General features: G+C 40.8%; 1 protein-coding gene across 5 annotated transcripts; it reads right to left on the reverse strand.

Annotated features, from left to right (window-relative positions):
• Positions 1-775: 775 nt before the first annotated feature.
• LOC111970384 (uncharacterized) lies at positions 776-22,237 on the reverse strand. 5 transcript variants are annotated; one of them, XM_023997093.2, is made up of 6 exons: positions 22,168-22,237; positions 11,843-12,043; positions 11,564-11,726; positions 10,220-10,365; positions 7,689-7,842; positions 776-2,010 (listed from the first exon to the last, which is right to left on the reverse strand). In XM_023997093.2, the coding sequence occupies exons 2-6, from the start codon at positions 12,041-12,043 to the stop codon at positions 1,184-1,186; spliced, it is 1,491 nt and encodes a 496-aa protein (XP_023852861.1). In that variant the 5' UTR covers positions 22,168-22,237; the 3' UTR covers positions 776-1,183. The 5 variants fall into 5 exon arrangements, 3 of the variants coding, with proteins under 3 accessions (XP_023852861.1, XP_023852859.1, XP_023852860.1); XM_023997091.2 differs by lacking the exon at positions 22,168-22,237 and adding an exon at positions 16,388-16,642; XM_023997092.2 differs by lacking the exon at positions 22,168-22,237 and adding an exon at positions 16,532-16,640.
• Between the last annotated feature and the right edge of the window lie 18 nt (positions 22,238-22,255).

Consider the following 22,255-nt stretch of genomic DNA (forward strand, 5'->3'; position numbering starts at 1 on the left):
TCGAGTACAGCGACTGCAATTAAAAGACATCATGTTAATGTTACTACTTAGCTTCGGCTGTTGAAAGTGCTGACGAACCATGTCCAGATAAAGCTTCCGGAGTGAAAAAGTTGAATGAGGGAAAAAAGTTGTGATGGAAAAAACTACAAATATAAACGGTGATTAAAAAGTAAAAAGAAAAAAACGTTAAGTTGTCAGCTAGCAAAGTAAGGTTGGCAACAAAACGCACAGCAACAAAACGCACAGCAACACGTCTGCAAATTCAAAAAAAGAAGGTGATTCTAAAAGGTGATTCTAGCATGTCATGTCATTGACTCAGGGGGTTGAATACTTATCTAATCAAGATATATTAGTGTTTTAAGATATTAACAACTCTACAGGATCGGTGGGTCCCCCGTGGGACGGTTGAGCTAACGTAGGCTAATGCGATTAGCATGACGTTGTAAGTAACAAGAACATTTCCAAGAACATAGACATATCTGACATTGGCAGAAAGCTTATATTCTTGTTCAACTAACTGCACTGTCCTATTTACAGTAGCTATTACAGTGAAATAATACCATGCTATTGTTTGAGAAGAGTGCACAATTATGAACTTGAAAATGTATTAATAAACCAATTAGGCACATTTGGGTAGTAGTCTTGATACAACATTTTGAACAGAAATGCCTTGGTTTATTGGATCAGTCTAAAACCTTGCACATACACGGCTGCCATCTAGTGGCCAAAATCTAAATTGTGCCTGGGCTGGAATAATGCAAGACAAAGGCCATAATGTATTTCAAAGAGGATGGTATAATTTTTTTATACAAAAAACACATTTTCTTTCTTTGTATTATCGTTTACCAGATCTAATGTGTTACATTCTCCTACATTCATTTAACATTTCCACAAACTTCAAAGTGTTTCCTTTCAAATGGTACCAAGAATATGCATATCCTTGCTTCAGGGCCTGAGCTACAGGCAGTTAGATTTCGGTATGTCGTTTTAAGCGAAAATTGAAAAAAAGGGGCTGATCCTTTTAAAACATACATTTTCGAAATGTCACATACTATAAAAAAATGTACATACCCAAAATGACTACTATTTCTTCACAAAATGTGAACAGAATGTGAACAAAATGTGAACAGAACTCCATACCCATCCTGCTGACAACATCAAACAGTCTCTATAGACCCTGAAGTCAGGAGGACTTTGAGTTTGGTATCAGCCAGACTAATTTCTGCCCTGTGTGAATTCTCATATGCTCAGTCAGGTTTCCCACCCGGATGAAGCATTTGCCGCAATCTTTGCACTGATATGGTTTCTCCCCAGTGTGAAATGAATTCTCCCCAGTGTGAATTGATTTCTCCCCAGTATGAATTCTCTGATGTATTTTTAAATTGCTCGTTTTCAGAAAATATTTACTGCATACTGGACATCTGTGTTGTCTCTCCCCTGTGTGAGCCTTCAATGGCACTTTCAGTTCACTGGCTTTATCGACCCGGGTAGAGATCTGGGAGCTTTGTCCTTTCTTTGTCCATGTTCTCTTTGATTTAAATGGCTGTAACTCTGACAGTAGTCCTTCACAGTCCACCCCATTGTCACTTTCACTGTTCCCAATCTGAGCTGCAAAGCAGTCTGGGTGTATTGCAGAGAGGGGTTGAGATTCACTTGTTGGTTCTGATGCACTGCAGCCCTCTCCATTAGGTTCTGTTTTGATGTCTTGTTCAGTTGTTTTGGTGGGAAGAGAGTCCATCTCTCTGTTCTCCATAGTCTGGGTTTGGGGAAGATATACGGGCTGAGGAGGGTCCTGATCATACTCACTTTTTACACATGGTAGAGTGAATATGAACTCTTTGATATCAGACTCCAGCCCTTCAAGCTGCTCTTCCTCCTGACTGGTGCCAAACTCCTCCTGTTCCTCTTTAATCTGAGTGGGCTCTGGGTCCTCCTGGCCCTGACAGGGGCTCCAGTCCTGCTGCTCAGGAGGAATGTCTTCAGGGACAGGGAGAGTGAGCTGCTGGGAGTCTGAAGAGAAGAATAGGGTATCAATTAGATGTAGTTTCAAGTTCAATGTGGCCTTGAGCCCAACTATTAGATTAACGACAGTAAACTACAATTGGAATGTTACATTTCATAAGTTATTATTATTTGATATAGAGATATATCTTCTTTTTTTTTTATTCACCCCATATACCTAACCCACCCTCAGTTCTGTCCTAGACAACTAAAATTCTACAGAGATATCATAACAAAAACAAACAATACAGAAAAAAAAATGTCTCACATACAAACAACTCAATACAGATTCATGATACAAAAGGTGGAGCAACAAAAACAGAAATAAATAAGTAAATAAATTATCCGTAAACCTTAGACAAATTTGCTTGGACTGGATAGCATTATATTAATGACTGTACCTATTATGTAATGTCTACTGGGAAACCTAAAAGCATCTCAGAGGGGAGACTCTGTAAGCCATTAAAGTATGACATAAATGGTTGACATTTTCTAACAAATGTATCATTGGAACCCCTAAGAGAATACTTAATTTTCTCAAGCTTTAGGAAGAACATTACATCGTTGAGCCATTGAGAAGTAGAGGGGGGCTGAGCAGACTTCCACTGTAGAAGAATTCTACGTCAAGCTAATAAGGATGTAAAAGCAACAGTATCGGCATGTTTGGGGTCCAAGGAGAACAAGTCTTCTGGAATATCAAAGACAGCTATCAAGGGACATGGCTGCAGGTTAATTTAAAGCTCCTCATAATAAAATAAAAAATAGAATCCCAGTCATTTTGTAGTTTAGAGCATTGAATGAACATGTGACTAAGGTCACATAGTGAGACATGACATCTATCACACTCATCATTTACATTTGGATATATGTCAGACAATCTGGATTTGGAAAAAGGCACCCTATGTTAAACCTTAAATTGTCTGAGACCAAGACGAGCACAAGACGTAGTGGAGCGTATTCTATCAATCGCCTCATCCCACCACCCCTGTGTAAATTCAACACCCATTTCCCGTTCCCAAGCAGATTTAGTTTTGTTGGTGGAGTGTTTGTCCAATGACATAAACCACAGATAGATCTGAGAAATTACTGCTTTCTGTCAAGGTAATTGAGTCAATATGCCATTCAAGGGTTGGCAAGGGGGTGGAGAAGGGAAGCCAGAAAATTGGGAAGAGACACAATGCCTAATTTGAAGGTAACGGAAAAAGTGAGATGGAGGCAAAGAGTATTTAGAGGCCAGGTTGGGAAAACTAGACAAAATTCAATTTACATATAAGTCTTGGAAGGACTTAATACCTTTCCTTGTCCAGTAAGAGAAAGCATTATCTATTAGAGAAGCAGGGAATAAGTGACTCTTAGCAATAGGACCCATATTAGATGCAGAGGAGAATTTAAAATGCTGTCGAACCTGGTACCAAATCTTAAGTGTGGAAAGCACTACAGGATTGCGAGTATAGCGAGAGGGGGATGTTGGGAGAGAAGAGCAAAGCAGGAAGAGAAGAAATACAAGAATGTGCCTCTAGGTGGCACCATGGGGTATCTGGAGCATGTAACCAGAATGGCAATTTCAGAAAGTTGCCTGCCCAGTAATTGTATAAAAAGTTGGGTAGTGCCAGCCCTCCACTAAACTTGCATCTCTGAAGTAAAGATCTACTGACTCTGGGTACCTTTCCTCCCCAGATAAATGTGGTAACAGCCTGATTGATTGACTTWAAAAAAACACTTTGGTAAAAACAATGGGATAGATTGAAATAGATTAAGGAATTTGGGTAACCTGTTAATTTTTACAGCATTAATCCTTCCTATAAGTGATAGTGGTAAGCTACCCCATCTCTGAAAGAACAGGTGTCATTGGTACAGACACTGGCCTGGGGGAATGTATACAAGAGAGATCCATGAGTTAAATTTGTCCCCAAATTGAAAAATGTTCTCCTCCCGGTCCAGCACGTCCTCCAAGTTGGCGCACGCTACTTGGTCTTTTGTGGTGGGTAACTCTGTCACGTTCACTGTCTTCAAACTCCCTGTCATAGATGAGCTAAGGCGCAGCATGCATGTAATTCCACATTTCTTTTAATCGTAGTGAAACCTTCACAAAAAGAACAGGTAAACAGAAACAAACGTGACGCAACCGTGGCGCACACAAACACACACAGAAAACAAATAATTACCCACAACATTAGGTGGGAAAAAGGCTGCCTAAGTATGATTCCCAATCAGAGACAACGATAGACAGCTGCCTCTGATTAGGAACCACACTCGGCCAAAAACAAAGAAATAGAAAACATAGAATGCCCACCCAAATCACACCCTGACCTAACCAAATAGAGAAATAAAACGGCTCTCTAAGGTCAGGGCGTGACACCTCCCCAGCGGGCGGAGACGACAACTCCAAGCCTAGAGTGTTTATCGTTAATTTTCACTTCTGTGACAAGGAACGCATCCTCCAGAGGCAGGGCGGAGAACAGCCACACTTCTGCGGACACAAGGTGTTCATCTTTCCTGACCTCAGCTCRAGCGTCACCAAGAAAACCGCTCAACTCCCACAAGGATGCCCAGCGCTGGTTAGACGGTCACTTCTGAGACATTTCTTGGCTCGAATTACCTACTCTTGCCAGGTAGCATGCATAGCCTAGCCTACCCTCCAAGTTGAAGGTATGTTTTAGTTTTTATGGCAGGGCCTTTTCCCCCCTGTTGCCATTCCTTTTCTACTCTGCAGAAACACTATTGAACTCTGATAAAATTGACTAATATTGTCTTGTGTGGTTATTTAAGCTACATGTTCGTGAGGTCCTTTTTATTTGGCTAGATTGCTAGCGTAGTAATGCATGGCTACAATTCCAGGCTTTTACAGAGCTTTCCTTTTTTTAATCTATATACTTACTGAAGGACTTTTCACTACTTTATTACGCCCAATTGATCATTCGTACAGACACTCGGCCCCTTTTCTATTTTCTAACAGGGTAACAAACTGCAGGACACTTATTTGGCCATCCTTAAGACACATTGTACGTGTTGCATTTATTGAGGACTCCCTGAGTCAGGACAGTTCCGTTTTACTGTTATGGGGTTTTCTGTCTTTGTTTAGTTATCTGTTGACCTACTTTGCCGTTTTGTGAATGCCTTTTCAAATGTATTTCACTACTCGTGCTATGGAGCCTCTCCGCGTTAGGATAGGAAGATTTTCTGTTTATATGCACCGACGCTGCGCAAACGTCAACCTGCTGTCTCCATTCGCTGGGGAAGGAGACTTTGGGTTTGGGTAGGGTGGGAGGGGGAGTGACCTTTTTTCTGTTCCTTTTTATTTATTTATTTTTCTTTGCTTTTTTTCATCAGTTTTCTCTTATTTTTGCAAATACTTGGTCTGGTTTCACACCTTTTTCCTTTCAATATTTTAGATGGCTAACAACGCTAATAATAGTAATATTGGAATAGGTCAGGTTTTCCATTCAGACTTGAACTCCAAAGCCAGAGGGGTTGCAATTTTGGTTAGTAAAACAATAGATTTCTCTACTACTGTTATTTCAGACAATAATGGGAGATATTTAATCATAACTGGCACCATTTGGCACACACCTGTAGTATTGGTCAATGTATATTGTTAGGTTCTAATTTTTCAGAGTAAATAAATCACGGACACTAGAGAAGCTTAACCAAGTTTAATTCTTCCCAAAGGGTCGACACAGCTGTATTCAGACAAAGACATGTTTCCATCACTACAAGTATATATACTCCACTTTAGGCACTCCTCCTTCTCTCCAATCCTTACATCTTATGGTTCTACAGGAAGAGGGTAATAGGGGAATGAACCATAATTTCTCCCTTCAGGGGATCTAACCTGACCTCAACCCCTCCTTCGCCTAATCCACAGATGTCCATCCGTTTCCCCTAATGCAATCCTGTGACCTCCTCCCATCCACCCAACACATTCCAAAGCCATCTGTATTTCTACAGAGAACCATTAACCTCTGAAAATAAACCAGTCTCTTCCACTCCTTTATATACTATGCTTATAACAATGTTCAAAGTTGACCCTGAATCCAACAATATGCTCCCAATTTTGATGATGTTGAATTTGCCAATGGGTTGCTGGGGATAATCCCTCTTCTGAACACCCATCTTTTGATATTTGCTGACGATCTGAATTGTGTTTTTAGCCCGCTCCAACCCAACTATGTCTCCTGCTGCTATGTCAAAGTCCTTCTCAGATTTTATGGTTCAGAATGGGTGATTTCAGAATCCCCAGGCAAGAGAGTATTATTTACTTTCACATGTACACCATTCTTTTTCTCATATTGACTTTCTTTATTAATCATAAGTTACTTCCAAATGTCACCTCTTCTGAATATTTACCCGGTGTAATTTCTGATCATACACCTTTAGCCCTCGACAAAGTTCTATCAGGACAAACTTGAACTCCTCCCTGTTGGAGATTCCATTCTCTTCTCCTATCTGATGCAGACGTCTGTAACGTTATTAATAACTTCTTCTTCTAACGTTACTGTAACTTCTATTGATCATTTTCTTATTTCAAATCAGACAAGCTCAACCTCTCTCTTTTGGGAATCACCTAAGGCCTGCCTTAGAGGAGAAATGATTTCTTATTGAACTCGGAAAGCTAAACTAGAAGAACTCTCTAAAGCCATCCTTGACTTAGACCACCTATATGCCTTGACGCCATCTCCAGAGATATATAAGCAACGCTTGAACTTCCAATCTCAATTCAATCTCTTGTCCACTACAGATGCAGAACAGTTACTATTGCATTCACGTGGTACCTATTATGAACATGGCGACAGGGCAAGTCATCTGCTCGCACACCAATTAAAACGCAGCGCTGCTACCCGTCTGATTCCCCAAGACAGTGAACGTGACAGGAGGGGCCAATGCGGTGGGCTCTGTCCAGCTTCGGGGGTGATGGAATGATGGCCGGACCCAGCACCTCCGCGAAGAAGTCTGACATGAACTTAACTGAGTCCCCTCCAAATTTATCTGGTTACCAATAATCCGAAGATTGCAAAATCGAGAACGGGATTCCAGGTCATTGATCTTGTCAATCAGCTTTTGGTTTTCGGAGCTCAGACGGGCGACCGTTTTCTCAAGGTCTACTATGAGATCACTGTAGTCACACAGGTCATGCTCAAAGCCGTCAAGTCGGCAGCCTTGTTCATCCGCAGCGGTTCGGACATCATCCAGGACGGCGGAGAAGGGGGCCAGAGCAGCATTGATGGCAGTTTTGAACTGAGTAGCAATGGTAGCTGTAATTTCCAATTCCAGAACCGTACTGAAGTTCTGTGGGGAGTGTGACCGCATGAGACTCCGTAACAGTTGGACTGGAGTCAGCGCCATTACCATTCCCATTAGCCATCGTGGTTGAAACGTTAGTTACAGGTCTTCTGCTCCTCAGATTGTGTGACACTTGAATCAAAACGGTAACTTACGAACTCATCAATCAAATCTGATATATAAGAAAGTGGAATGCAAAGTAAAAATTTGGCTAAATTAACTAATGCGTAGGAGCCTCGTCTGCGAGCTTCTTCTCTATTTATTAAACCGGAAACCCATTTCATAAGGTCTTAACAGTTCTAACGTTACAGAGAAAGAATTGAATGAATCGATAGTTTAGTGGCAGTGGCCTGGCTAGGTGGTTCAATTAGATTTTTATAGCGGGGTCATAGCTACTCACTACTAACCTGCAATATGTAACTTTTTGTCGGGTTTGAAAGCCAAATCCAGCAGCCTTCGTAGACGATCGATCTCCTCCTTTGAACGGGAAATTTCTTCCTGGTACTCCGATACCGTTTTTTCCACGGCAGCCACTGTTGGTAATCTCTCGTTTAGAAAAACCTGCAACAGCTACATTTTAGAAATTTTAAAGGGAAAGTGGATGGGTTAATTGTAAACAATGCGAACGCTTCCTAGTCAAAGATGTATCCTAGTCTTTGAATTCATACCTGCAAGCGGTAAAATTGTTATCGCCGCCTGCTGTACTATAGACTAGAGGTCGACCTATTAATCAGCATGGCTGATTAATTAGGGACAATTTCAAGTTCATAACAATCGGTAAATCGGCATTTTCTGCGTGGCAGGCTGACCAACTGTTACGCGAGTGCAGCAAGGAGCCAAGGTAAGTTGCTATCTAGCATTAAACTTATCTTATAAAAAACAATCAATCTTCACATAATCACTAGTTAACTACACATGGTTGATGATATTACTACGTAAACTAGCTTGTCCTGCATTGCATATAATCAATGCGGTGCCTGTTAATTTATCATCGAATCACAGCCTAATTCGCCAAACGGGGAATGATTTAACAAAAGCGCATTTGTTTTGCACGAATGTACCTTACTATAAACATCAATGCCTTTCTTAAAATCAATACACAGAAGTATATATTTTTTTATTTATTTTTCACCCCCTTTTTCGCCCTAATTTCGTGGTATTCAATTGGTAGTAGTTACAGTCGTCTCATCGCTGCAACTCCCGTGCGGACTCGGGAGAGGCGAAGGTCGAGTGCCATGCGTCCCCCGAAACACAACCCAACCAAGCCGCACTGCTTCTTGACACAATGCCCACCCAACCTGGAAGCCAGCCGTGCCAATGTGTCGGACGAAACACCGTACACCTGGCGACCGTGTCAGCGTGCACTGCGCCCGGCCAGCCACAGGAGTCGCTAGTGCGCGATGAGACAAGGATATCCCTGCCGGCCAAACCCTCCCTAACCCGGACGACGCTGGGACAATTGTGCGCCGCCCCATGGGCATCCCGGTCGCGGCCGGCTGCGACACAGCCTGGATTCGAACCCAGAATCTCTAGTGCCACAGCTAGCACTGCGTGAAGTATATTTTTTAAAACATGCATATTTAGTTAAAATAAATTAATGTTAGCAGGCAATATTAACTATGGAAATTCTGTCACTTCGCTTGCGTTCATTGCACGCAGAGGTATATGCAACAGTTTGGGCCGCCTGGCTCGTTGCGAACTAATTTGCCAGAATTTTACATAATAATGACATAATATTGAAGGTTGTGCAATRTAACAGCAATATTTAGACTTAGGGTTGCCACCCGCTCGATAAAATACAGAACAGTTCCGTATTTCACTGAAAGAATAAACGTTTTGTTTTCAAAATGATAGTTTCCGAATTTGACCATATTAATGACCAAAGGCTCGTATTTCTGTGTTTATTATATTATAATAAGTCTTATGATTTGATAGAGCAGTCTGACTGAGCGGTGGTAGGYAGCAGCARGCTCRTAAGCATTCATTCAAACKTTACTGCGTTTGCCAGCAGCTCTTMGCAATGCYTGMYTCACAGCRCTGTTTATGACTTCAAGCCTATCAACTCCTGAGATTAGGCTGGCAATACTAWAGTGCCTATTAGAACATCCAATAGTCAAAGGTATATGAAATCCAAATGGTATAGTCGACGCGTCATAAATCCTATAATAACTACAACCCAAAACGTCTTAACTGGGAATATTGAACCACCAGCTTTCATATGTTCTGAGCAAGGAACTTAAATGTTAGCTTTTTTACATGGCACATATTGCACTTTTACTTTCTTCTCCAACACTGTGTGTTTGCATTATTTAAACCAAATTGAGCATGTTTCATTATTTATTTGAGACAAAATAGATTTTATTTATGTATTATATTAAGTTAAAATAAGTGTTCATTGTTCATTCAGTATTGTTGTAATTGTCATTATTACATATACATACACACACATATATATATTWAAAAAWATATATATATATTTAATTTAAAAATTGTCCGATTAATCGGTATCGGCTTTTTTTGTCCTCCAATAATCGGTATCGGTATTGAAAAATCATAATCGATCAACCTCTACTGGAGACCTACCGCATCTGAACAGAACAATCTCCACCTGGATCCAAGTGTGTCCCAAATATATGCTAGTCAAACACAGCAAAAGGTATGGACTCATAAAACATTTTGCGCGCAGGTTTAAATCAGAAAGGGGTTTGTGGATACAGAATCCTCCTACTTTAAATGCAGCTCGTGCAAGTTAACAAACACGCAATCAGACAGTTATCATCTACAACACTGCAGATGTCATCTGAGGTTTGATTACCTACCAAGCCACCTAGGCAAGGTAAAATATCACAAATAGAGCTAAATAAAGCCAGAAGAATAATATACTTGTTGAACATAGCTATAGCCCTCAGTCTTGTGTGTTTTCATGGTCATCACTCACTGTCAACTTTGTCAAGGTCCCGACATCAGCGTTAGCTAAGCTGCTACAGAGGGTTGTAGGTGGGAGACATGTGTGGTTGTAATGGGGTGGTGGCCAATCTTCGACTGGGGTTGGGGCCACCTCTTGAGTAATTTTTTCATGTAAAGCTGGGAATAACAAAGAAAAAGTACAATGCTATTATTTTGTATACTTCAACTTAAAAAGACAACAACCTGCTGACCACATCCATTCTGCAAGCCTTCCACAGGTGCTTCATAGAGTCCATCCTGACCTTCAGTATAACATCCTGTTTTGGGGCTCTCTAACCTTCACTAACCACAACAGGCTAGACAGGATAGTGTCAGTGAGAGGAACAATATTGGTAACCCAGCTATACAGTGGGCAACCAAAAAAGGGCAAGAACATCATCTCTGCACTCTCATCCAGTCTGACCAGTATGCCATTCTACCATAACAGCCTATGATACGATCTCTACTCATGTCAACGAAGAGAGGCCTCTCCAGCTTTGTGCCTGCATCGATAAGGTTCCTGAATGAGCGGGGCTGCTGAGCCTTTCTCCTTGCCACCCTAGCCCTCCTGCCTACACCCCTCTTCATCTATATTACACAATCAGGATCTGACAGTCTCAAACTGAAACTAACTTTTAAAATATAACACTGCCTCTGAAATCACTAGACTCCCACACCCAACCTATCAGACATCAACACCACTACACTCCTCCCATCCGGCCATAGGTACCGCCCCTTCAATGATGTGGTTATTTAAAGAATGAACAACAACTACACTGTTTAAGTCACTAGGTAAGGTAGAATTCAATTAATTAAGACAAACCCCAAACTATACCCTACACACATGCACCTACAAGAAAATTAAAAAAATAGGCAGACCTTGTCCTGTGGTACCCTGTAATCTCTTAAAGAAAATGATAGCTATGCCTTTACTGTGCCATTCTGATTTAAGGACCGATTACCACTTCTTCTGAACTGTCTGGACATAACTACACCAACAGATGCCTAACACAGAACTCAAACAAATTCAGAATATTGATAAGGTTGTCTCCTTCTCTTTCTCAACCCTCTGGTAGTTGGCCCGCTTCTCTTACTTTGAGGCTACCGGGGGCATCAATATCTCAGGATCCACCTACTGACAATGTTCCCTTGAGCAAGGAACTTAACCACCTAAACTGCTTATTGGGCCCTGCACTGTGGCTGCTCTCTCCTCCAGCCTCTCCAACCTAATGTGTGTTTGTGTGTGTGAATGTATATCGGGGGCGTTGGATGAAAGCTGAAAACAAATTTCCATCTGCGTGGACTAATAAAGTATATCGATCTGTCCAAGTTATACCTTTCATGGCAGTGTCAAATATCAATTTAATCTCTTCCACAGTTTTGGCCTGTTGGTCTTTGAAGCCCTGAGGACACAGAACGTCAGACCAGCCAATGGAGGGATTGTTAGGGCGTCCCACAAGGATCAAAGGGACCATCCCCAGCTTTTCCAGCTTGTGGATCTGAAACGATTTAAGACAGTAATTCAGTCATACAACTAGTTAGTACACATACATTTGCCTACACACTTGAATAATTCATAGGGATGATAGTAAGTATGTCATTATCGCTAGCTCACCAGTAAATGGGCAGTATTAAGAACCTTGGCAACATTGTTTCCCTTAAGGGTGTTTCGAGCCCAGTTGTCATTGTAGTGATCTTTCTGCGACTCCAGTTGTTTTTTCAGTTGCTGTGCTGCCCCACACAAGTCACATTTGCGACGTGCCACCCTGATGTCTCCACCACATGCACAGCACTTTTTGAATGTTGAACCTGGCATCTGAAATTAACAAGAAACAAGATTGGCATTACAATTGTGGAAGAAATGGGAAAATGAGCAAACAGAAATTATGATACGGTAAAATACCAGATTACTATCATTTTACTTCCATGAAATTAGGACAGGTGTAAACATTCAGTCGACCAGCTATCAGATTGGGAAGTGGTGCTGAATACAAAAGTATGGTTACAATGTCATAATTCAATAACATCACACCACTTGAAGCCGACTTGAGAGGGGCTTCTTTCTTGATATTATATAAGCATTTTCTATAGCTAAATGTAATCTACAATAGGCTACAATATAAACACTTACATTGGAATGAGTAGGCTGGTCACAGAGAGACAGACAAGCAGACTGACAGGAAGAATAACAGACACACAGACAAGTGACAACAGACTGAGGTGGAATGGCAGAGACAGATGGAGGCAGACAGGCAGGCTGACTGACGGACCGACAGTGACACTAAAGACACAGACAGACTAAACACACTGACAGACAGAGTATTAGATAGAGAGAGATAGATCAACAGAGAAAGAAGGTAAGAGAGAGAATGGCTCTTAGAAAAGCCCTTGGATTGGGTTGTAAACAAGCAAGCCTAAGCAAGGAAGGAAACAAGCAATCCACAAACACAATAGGCTGCAAAGAAAGATTTTGGGCCAATGTTGGTTACTGTAACTTGCAGTCAATATGAATTAGATTCTTTAGGCCCCAACGTTAAACTGAATGTACATATAAATCTGACTTTGGAGAAGCAGATAAGGGACATTACCAAAATCTCCTTTTAAACACACTTTTCTAACCTGCCCTTAATGTAACTGTAGTGGCGATTCCCTATGAAAAGCCACTGGCACAGGAGAGAGCTGTCCATAACACGTCCACAAGGATCGGCTTTCCAAACATTATTATTTTTGGGTGAAGTTCCCATTTATTGAGCATAGAAAATATAAATTGCTCCAATACACATATTCCTATACAAAAGGTGCAAAGAGATGCATTCTATAAGCTGTGTGTGTGATACGGTAACAACTGTACAGTTGAAGTCGGAAGTTTACATACACTTAGGTTGGGGTCATTAAAACTTGTTTTTCCACCACTCCACAAATTTCTTGTTAACAAACTATAGTTTTGGCAAGTTGGTTAGGACATCTACTGTGTGCATGACACACAAGTAATTGTTCGAACAATTGTTTCCAGACAGATTATTTCACTGTATCACAATTCCAGTGGGTCAGAAGTTTACATACACTAAGTTGACTGTGCCTTTAAACAGCTTGGAAAATTCCAGAAAATTATGTCAAGGCATTAGAAGCTTCTGATAGGCTAATTGACAACATTTGAGTCAATTGAAATGTACCTGTGGATGTATTTCAAGGCCTACCTTCAAACTCAGTGCCTCTTTGCTTGACATCATCGAAAAATCTAAAGAAATCAGCCAAGACCTCCCCCAACAATTATAGACCTCCACAATTCTGGTTCATCCTTGGGAGCAATTTCCAAATGCCTGAAGGTACCCTGTTCATCTGTACAAACAATAGTACGCAAGTATAAACACCATGGGACCACGCAGCCGTCATACTGCTCAGGAAGGAGACGCGTTCTGTCTCCTAGAGATGAACGTATTTTGGTGCAAAAAGTGCAAATCAATCCCAGAACAACAGCAAAGGACCTTGTGAAGATGCTGGAGAAAACAGGTACAAAGGTATCTATATCCACAGTAAAACGAGTCCTATATCGACATAACCTGAAAAGCCGCTCAGCAAGGAAGAAGCCATAAAAAAGCCTGACTACGGTTTGCAACTGCACATGGGGACTAAGATCGTACTTTTTGGAGAAATGTCCTCTGGTCTGATGAAACAAAAATAGAACTGTTTGGCCATAATGACCATCGTTATGTTTGGAGGAAAAAGGGGGATGCTTGCAAGCCAAAGAACTCCATCCCAACTGTGAAGCACGGAGGTGGCAGCATCATGTTGTGGGGGTCCTTTGCTGCAAGAGGGATTGGTGCTATTTACAAAATAGATGGCATCAGTTAGGGAGGAAAATGATGTGGATATATTGAAGCAACATCTCAAGACATCAGTCAAAAATTTAAGCTTGGTTGCAAATGGGTCTTCCAAATGGACAATGACCCCAAGCATACTTCCAAAGTTGTGGCAAAATGGCTYAAGGACAACAGAGTCAAGGTATTGGAGTGGCCATCACAAAGCCCTGACCTCAATCCTATAGAAAATATGTGGGCAGAACTGAAAAAGCGTGTGTGAGCAAGGAGGCCTACAAACCTGACTCAGTTACACCAGCTCTGTCAGGAGGAATGGGCCAAAATTCACCCAACTTATTATGGTAAACTTGTGGAAGGCTACATGAAACGTTTGATCCACGTTAAACAATTTAAAGGCAATGCTACCAAATACTAATTGAGTGTATGTAAACTTCTGACCCACTGGGAATGTGATGAAAGAAATAAAAGCTGAAATAAATCATGCTCTCTATTATTATTCTGACATTTCACATTCTTAAAATAAAGTGGTGATCCTTACTGACCTAAAACAGGGAATTTTTAAAAGGATTAAATGTCAGGAATTGTGAAAAACTGAGTTTAAATCTATTTGGCTAAGGTGTATGTAAACTTCTGACTTCAACTGCATGTGCTCTCCTCTCACCTGTGCCAACCCTTCCTGGTCACCTGTGCTACCTATATGCCTACACGTGACCAGTGACCCCAACATATAAGTCCCCTCTAGTGTACAAAAAAACAAACATGCCATGAGGTCGAAGGAATTGTCCGTAGAGCTCCGAGACAGGATTGTGTCGAAAAAATATCTGCAGAATTGAAGGTCCCTAAGAACACAGTGGCCTCCATCATTCTTCAATGAAAGAAGTTTGGAACCACCAACACTCTTCCTAGAGCTGGCTGACCGGCCAAACTGAGCAATCAGGGGAGAAGGGCTTTGGTCAGGGAGGTGACCAACAACCGATGGTCACCCTGACAGAGCTACAGAGTTCCTCTGTGACGATGGGAGAACCTTCCAGAGAGACAACCATCTCTGCAGCACTCCACCAATCAGGCCTTTATGGTAGAGTGGGCCAGACGGAAGCCACTGCTCAGTAAAATGGAGTTTGCCAAAAGGCACCTAAAGGACTCTCAGACCATGAGAAAAAAAGATTCTCTGGTATGATGAAACCAAGATTCGACTCTTTGGCCTGAATGCCAAACATCACGTCTGGAGGAAAACTGGCACCATCCCTACGGTGAAGCATGGTGGTGGCAGCATCATGCTGTGGGAATGTTTTCCAGCGGCAGGGACAGGAAGACTAGTCAGGATCAAGGGAAAGATGAACAGAGCAAAGTACTGAGAGATCCTTGATGAAAACCTACTCCAGAGCACTCAGGACCTAAGACTGGGGTGAAGGTTCACCTTCCAACAGGACAACGACCCTAAGCATACAGCCAAGACAACGTGTTGGAGTGTGCCCCTGGCTATCCGTAAATAAAAAAATAAAAATTGTGCCGTCTGGTTTGCCTAATATAAAGATTTTGAAATGATCTATACTTTTACTTTTGGTACTAAAGTATTGTAACGACCCTGGTTTTATAAGCGCGGATATCGTCTCTGCCGCACRAGTATGCTTATGGGGCACAGTCGATAGCCCGCTGGACTTCTGGCTTGAAGGTGGATGGTTCGAGGCCTGCTCCCTGCCTGTTTCATTACAATACTATATACATTTTATAGACAGTTTTTATAGACACATTTGTCATCTTGTTATTTTTAGTCCCACTCTAAAGCTCCACTCAACCCCTCCCATCTATATCAACAACCCGAGCCTCTGCCTGTTCACCCCGCTACCATCCAGAAAGCGAGGTCAGTACAGGTGGATCAAAGCTGGAACCGAGAGACTGAAAAACAGCTTCTATCTCATGGCCATCAGACTGTTAAACAGCCATCACTAACACAGAGAGGCTGCTGCCTACATACAGACTCGAAATCATTGGCCACTTTAATAAATGGTTCACTAGTCACTTTAATAATGCCACTGTAATAATGTTTACATATCTTACAATACTCATCTCATATGTATAAACTGTATTTTATACCATCTATTGCATCTTGCCTATGTATGCCGCWCCGTCATCGCTCATCCATACATGTATATATTCTTTAGATATGTGTGTATAACGTAGTTGTGGAATTGTTAGATATTACTGCACTGTCGGAACTAGAAGCACAAGCATTTCGCTACACTGCAACAACCGCGAAGCCTGGAAGATGCAGTTGCCATCATAGCAATCCTGTCAGGTTAGCACTACAGAAATTCATAACATTACTGTATCTACTAAACTACCTGTAAAAATTGATGTTGGTGTAGAGTAAAAACAACAGCTGCAAAAGTTATCCAACAATCGCTTAGTAGTTATGAAAATGTATGCCGACACTAGGCGAATTAAAGAAACACCGAGAAGCTATTGTGCACAATTTTGTTACGTACCACGATCAGGAAGGATCGAAGATTATCTGTATACACACATAACACACACACTGACAAGATACTGGACTGAATCGACCGCTCTAAACAAAGATAATAAAATGTCCGCAAAACCGGAAGACAAGATTGTCGAGAAGAGGCGGGAACATTCTAACCAGGGCATATACGCTTGTGAGCAACAGCACGGAGTTGCCAACTACCGGATGCATCACATTTTCAGTGATGCAGCCAGAGATAGATACTCCCGTTGCAAACCCAAAGACAGTACGGTATAGACAGGTTGGTTGTTTAGCAACAAAACCGACACGTGCGCAACTATAGGGCAAAACAGCGGGGGTTGGATTAGATTGTTGACAACATGTAAACTATATTTAGTCTTCAATGTTTATTTATAACAAATACATTTGCACAATGAGCACTTGTCTCTCAAATGCATCATCACAGATGTTGGTTAGCTAGCTAGCGAATTTTAGCATTGACCTGAAATCAATCAAAACAAGGCATGGTATCAAGAACAAGAAAAAAAACTAGCTGAGCCGGGTCACTTACAATTCCCCACATAGCAGTTTCTTGTCATTGTTGGTATCTGGACACAGCTATTTGGACACAGCTTTTGGGAAAATGTATGGAGTTTTTGTAGGGATTTGGATAAACGCCGAAAATAAGGTATGTGGTAAACAGGCTTAGGAGATCAAAGGCTATATGTTTGAGGCTATGAGATCATCTTCATCAGCTAATTTTGAAGCATGTATGTCATTTTAAAAAAGCACATTAAGGCTTCATAATTCATAAAGGTCATGTTAACTGACTGATATTTCATATAACAAATCGTACAATATATCTTAAGCCTCTGTTAACTTTCTGCGTTTATCCCAAAACCCTATTCTTTCTCCATTCATTTCCCCCATATAATTGGCTGAACGAACCAGAGGTAAAACATTTCCCTGGTTTTAGGAAGTTCAAGCTGGCGAGCTCTATAGATTAAGCTTTTTTATGTAGCAGTTAATCACTAATTTAGAAAAACCTGCAACAGCTTAATTTTCGACATTTTGAGGGAAAGGAAAGTGCATGTGTTTATTGTTTTGCTGCTAACATTGTGTCTCTGATGGTGGCCAGCAAGCATCCGCTTCCGAGGTAAACAATGCGAACTCTTCCTAGTCTTTGAATTCGTACCTGCACGAGGTAGAATTGTCATATCGCCGCCTGCTGTACTGGAGTTGTAGCGCATCTGAACAAAACAGTCACCTGTCGCCAAGGGTCCCAAACATAGAGATAGAGGATTCATCTTTGTGTCTGTGTCAGTGGTACATTATCTTCTTCGCGATTGGCTGATCCCTCCTGATGACTCAGTTAGACATGACTCCAACAGGGTTACGAGGAAGGATCAGCCAATGAAGTTGGAAGTCCCACCCAGTTGACTACTTTAAAATGGCGGAAGCCCTCAATGGCACTGCCTACGCTAACACAGCCTTTTGGACACTAGAGGTCTCTATCATTCTTTATGGTCCCCAAAAAATATCACAATCAAACACAGCGAAAGTTAAGTAGTAGTAGTAGGCTAATGTGAAATATTCTACATCTCTACCAGAGGGGTATACTGCAAAGCAAGATCAGTGATCAGATCATATTCTGAAATGGGCGTGGTCAACAACCAAAATTGGCATATCTAAGTTTAGGTTTATAAATGAACCAGAAAACCAATAGTTATTTCTGATTGTTTATCAAAGTTAGCTGGCTAACTCATCCTGCTTTGTAGTACCACTCTGTATACTGTATTATGTCTAGTAAAAAATAAAGATTGAGAAACTACTCAATTTCTTTGAGCTAATTTGAGTCCTGTACTAACTGATCTATAAAATAGCCTTCTATAACAAATGTTACAATTTAAATATAATGATTTACACTAAGTAAAAATGAAAAGATGTATTCACAAGAAGCATGGTATACCAATCCACTCTAAGATGCTCACAACAACATAGCATGGCATTACATGGACTGGGGCTATGTCAGGTTAATGAGAAAGAACACCATGCAGTGGTGTCAAACCCACTACACAGACATAAGAGGTAATGACAGACTAGAGCTGGCGAGGTGACACATTTGAACAAGGAGCCTTGTTGAAACAAAAGATGTGCTGCTTTTAGTACAGCTAGAAGAAAGTCATTGAAATGTACCGTGTATAGTTCTGAACAAAATGAGAAGGTAACTACAGTGGGGAGAACAAGTATTGGATACACTGCCGATTTTGCAGGTTTTCCTACTTACAAAGCATGTAGAGGTCTGTAATTTCTTATCATAGGTACACTTCAACTGTGAGAGACGGAGTTACATTGTGTTGTTTAAGTGTTCCCTTTATTTTTTTGAGCAGTGTATAATTAGAAGATGAATCAAAATGCAAAAATGTCCCTTTTCCTCAATTCAAAAGAACATGAAGAGGTTGAAGCAAGGGTGTGGAAACTAATAACATGGTAATAATATAAAAGGTTTACTGCCAGGAAGGTCCTCCATAATGTCAGCATCAAAGCCACTGCCACAATGAGCTCCCATTGAACTCTGTGGGTTGCACAAGGCTGCCATACCAGGCTACCTGGTAGAATGGAGAGAAACTGGACAAACGGATATAAATCACATTAACATCCATTGAGGACTTTTACATCAGATTGCATGACTTGTTGTTCTTTTTAAGTAAAATTTCATCACACCCCACTAGTGATGGGTCGTTTACGAACGAACGGCTATTTTTGAACTGATTTTTTTGATGAACGTCGGGAACCGAATCGCATTGGTGAACGAGTCGTTTATTTGGCTCCCTGATTTGCATTCTGCTACTACTGCTTTTTGAGCTCAAAACAGCATTTTTCTGCAGATAAGTTACAAAATAAGTATCAAAGAAGTTGAATCCTCACTGCAGAAACAATACATAGTGGGGAGAGCACGTCAATCTGGTCCACGCTGATTTTTTTTGCAGGCTATCTAATAATTTGTCCTGAAAAATTTCACGATCGACATAATGGTAGCCTACCTTTTGGGGTTTACATTGGGCATGTGCTATTTTTTCATGGGTCAAGGTCGATTTTTTKAAAGCATTTTGAACAAAGAGCTGTTTGGGAGCCAAATGAGCCGGCTCATCAAAAAGACTCTGAATTCCCACCACAAATATCAGTTCAATATCTAGTTTTGATTTACATCTGGTTATCAACTAATGTGAATTCAATGTGGAATCAACAACAAAAAATGTCTCACTGTCATTGGATTTAGGTAAAAAGTTGGGGGGAAAAAATACTAAATTCCCTAATATCGATGACTTTGCATATCCCATTAGTTGTTCACTTGATTCAACATCATCACATTGATTTTTGTGTCATCCTCGATGACTGAATGCATTATCCATGTGTGGTTGTATTGTGTTTTAAATTGTCAAATAGACAGATGTATCTACACTTCTGTTCAAAAGTTTGGGGTCACTTAGGAATGTCCTTGTTTTTGAAAGAAAAGCACATTTTTTGGTCCATTAAAATAACATAAAATTTATCAGAAATACAGTGCAGACATTGTTAATGTTGTAAACGACTATTGTGGCTGGAAACTTCAGATTTTTTTATGGAATATCTACATAGGATTACAGAGGACCATTATCAGCAACCATCACTCCTGTGTTCCAATGGCACATTGTGTTAGCTAATCCAAGTTTATAATTTTAAAAGGCTAATTGATCATTAGAAAACCCTTTTGCAATTATGTTAACACAGCTGAAAACTGTTGTTCTGATTTAAAGAAGCTATAAAACTGGCCTTTGGACTAGTTGAGTATCTGGAGCATCAGCATTTGTGGGTTCGATTACAGGCTCAAAATGGCCAGAAACAAAGAACTTTCTTCTGAAACTCGTCAGTCTATTCTTGTTCTGAGAAATTAAGGCTATTCCATGCGAGAAATTGCCAAGAAACTGAAGTTCTCGTACAACGCTGTGTACTACTCAGCGCAAACTGGCTCTAACCAGAATATAAAGAGTGGGAGGCCCTGGTGCACAACTGAACAAGAGGACAAGTACATTAGAGTGTCTAGTTTGAGAAACAGACACTTCACAAGTCCTCAACTGGCCGCTTCATTAAATTATACCCGCAAAACACCAGTCTCAACGTCAACAGTGAAGAGGTGATGCTGGCCTTCTAGGCAGAGTTGCAAAGAAAAAGCCATATCTCAGACTGGCCAATAAAAAGAAAACATTAAGATGGGCAAAAGAACACAGACACTGGACAGAGGAAGATTGGAAAAAAGTGTTATGGACAGACGAATCTAAGTTTGAGGTGTTCAGATCACAAAGAAGAACATTCGTGAGACGCAGAAAAAAATGAAAAGATKCTGGAAGAGTGCTTGACGCCATCTGTCAAACATGGTGGAGGCAATGTGATGGTCTGGGGGTGCTTTGGTGGTGGTAAAGTGGTAGATTTGTACAGGGTAAAAGGGATCTTGAAGAAGGAAGGCTATCATTCCATTTTGCAACGCCATGCCATACCCTGTGGATGGAGCTTAATTGGAGCCAATTTCCTCCTACAACAGGACAATGACCCAAAGTACAGCTCCAAACTATGCAAGAACTATTTAGGGAAGAAGCAGTCAGCTAGTATTCTGTCTAAAATGGAGTAGCCAGCACAGTCACCGGATCTCAACCTTATTGAGCTGTTGTGGGAGCAGCTTGACCGTATGGTACGTAAGAAGTGCCCATCAAGCCAATCCAACTTGTGGGAGGTGCTTCAGGAAGCATGGGGTGAAATCTCTTCAGATCACCTCAACAAATTGACAACTAGAATGCCAAAGGTCTGCAAGGCTGTAATTGCTGCAAATGGAGGATTCTTTGACAAAAGCAAAGTTTGAAGGACACAATTAGTATTTCAATTAAAAATCATTATTTATAACCTTGTCAACGTCTTGACTATATTTCCTATTCATTTTGCAACTCATTTCATGTATGTTTTCATGGAAAACAAGGACATTTGTAAGTGACCCCAAACTTTTGAATGGTAGTGTACATCACAGAAGCCTGAAATATAACAAAACCGTTTGGCATAGAAACACCGGATTTTCAGCTGTTTAAAAAAAATAATGTCTATTAATTATTAAATTATAAAAATATGAATAACATTCCACCAATGAGGCCACTAGAGGTTGATTTGGTCATTTGACTGTAGGAAAGGGTTTTTAAAATCTGTGAGAGCGGTATGGTTAATCTACAACCTGTTATTTTTTATTATACATTTTCCAAACAATATCATTGCATTCACAACTCAAAATTGTCTTCAAAATGCTTCCCCAAGCTGTGACCACTGGGTAGATATTGTTCGGAGCGTGTATGGTATATCTACAGCCTAGTTTGAGTGCCTAAACCATTTTATAGAGTCCTGGAGTTATGCTCATAGAAATAATAGATTTCTATTGTTATGCTACTTGTGAATGTGAATACATCTTTTATTAGATAGGACAGGGCTCAAATGATATTTAAAAAAATGTCATTTCTCAACCTTTATGTATTATAATTGAGTTTCTCAAACTTTACCTTTAGACACATTATATTGAGATGTAGGATATTTCCCATTACAGCAAAACTTTTGGTGTAATTTGTTTGCATATTTTTTGGGACTCACATGTTGGTGCCAGGTGGAGATCGTTCAATTCAAATGCGCTACATCTCCAGTACAGCAGGCGGCGACATCTCCCTCGTTTACCGATACG

Source organism: Salvelinus sp. IW2-2015, linkage group LG11 (assembly GCF_002910315.2).
Source record: "Salvelinus sp. IW2-2015 linkage group LG11, ASM291031v2, whole genome shotgun sequence".
Classification (NCBI taxonomy): domain Eukaryota; kingdom Metazoa; phylum Chordata; class Actinopteri; order Salmoniformes; family Salmonidae; genus Salvelinus; species Salvelinus sp. IW2-2015.

Bases quoted from the DNA above. Each gene is read 5' to 3' on its own strand.
- LOC111970384 (XM_023997093.2), bottom strand. From the start codon at position 12,043: ATGCCAGGTTCAACATTCAAAAAGTGCTGTGCATGTGGTGGAGACATC. The intron at 11,727-11,842 runs GTGAGCTAGCGA...AAATCGTTTCAG, and splicing joins TTAATACTGCCCATTTACTG to ATCCACAAGCTGGAAAAGCT. The intron at 10,366-11,563 runs GTATAACTTGGA...TGTTATTCCCAG, and splicing joins ATTTGACACTGCCATGAAAG to CTTTACATGAAAAAATTACT.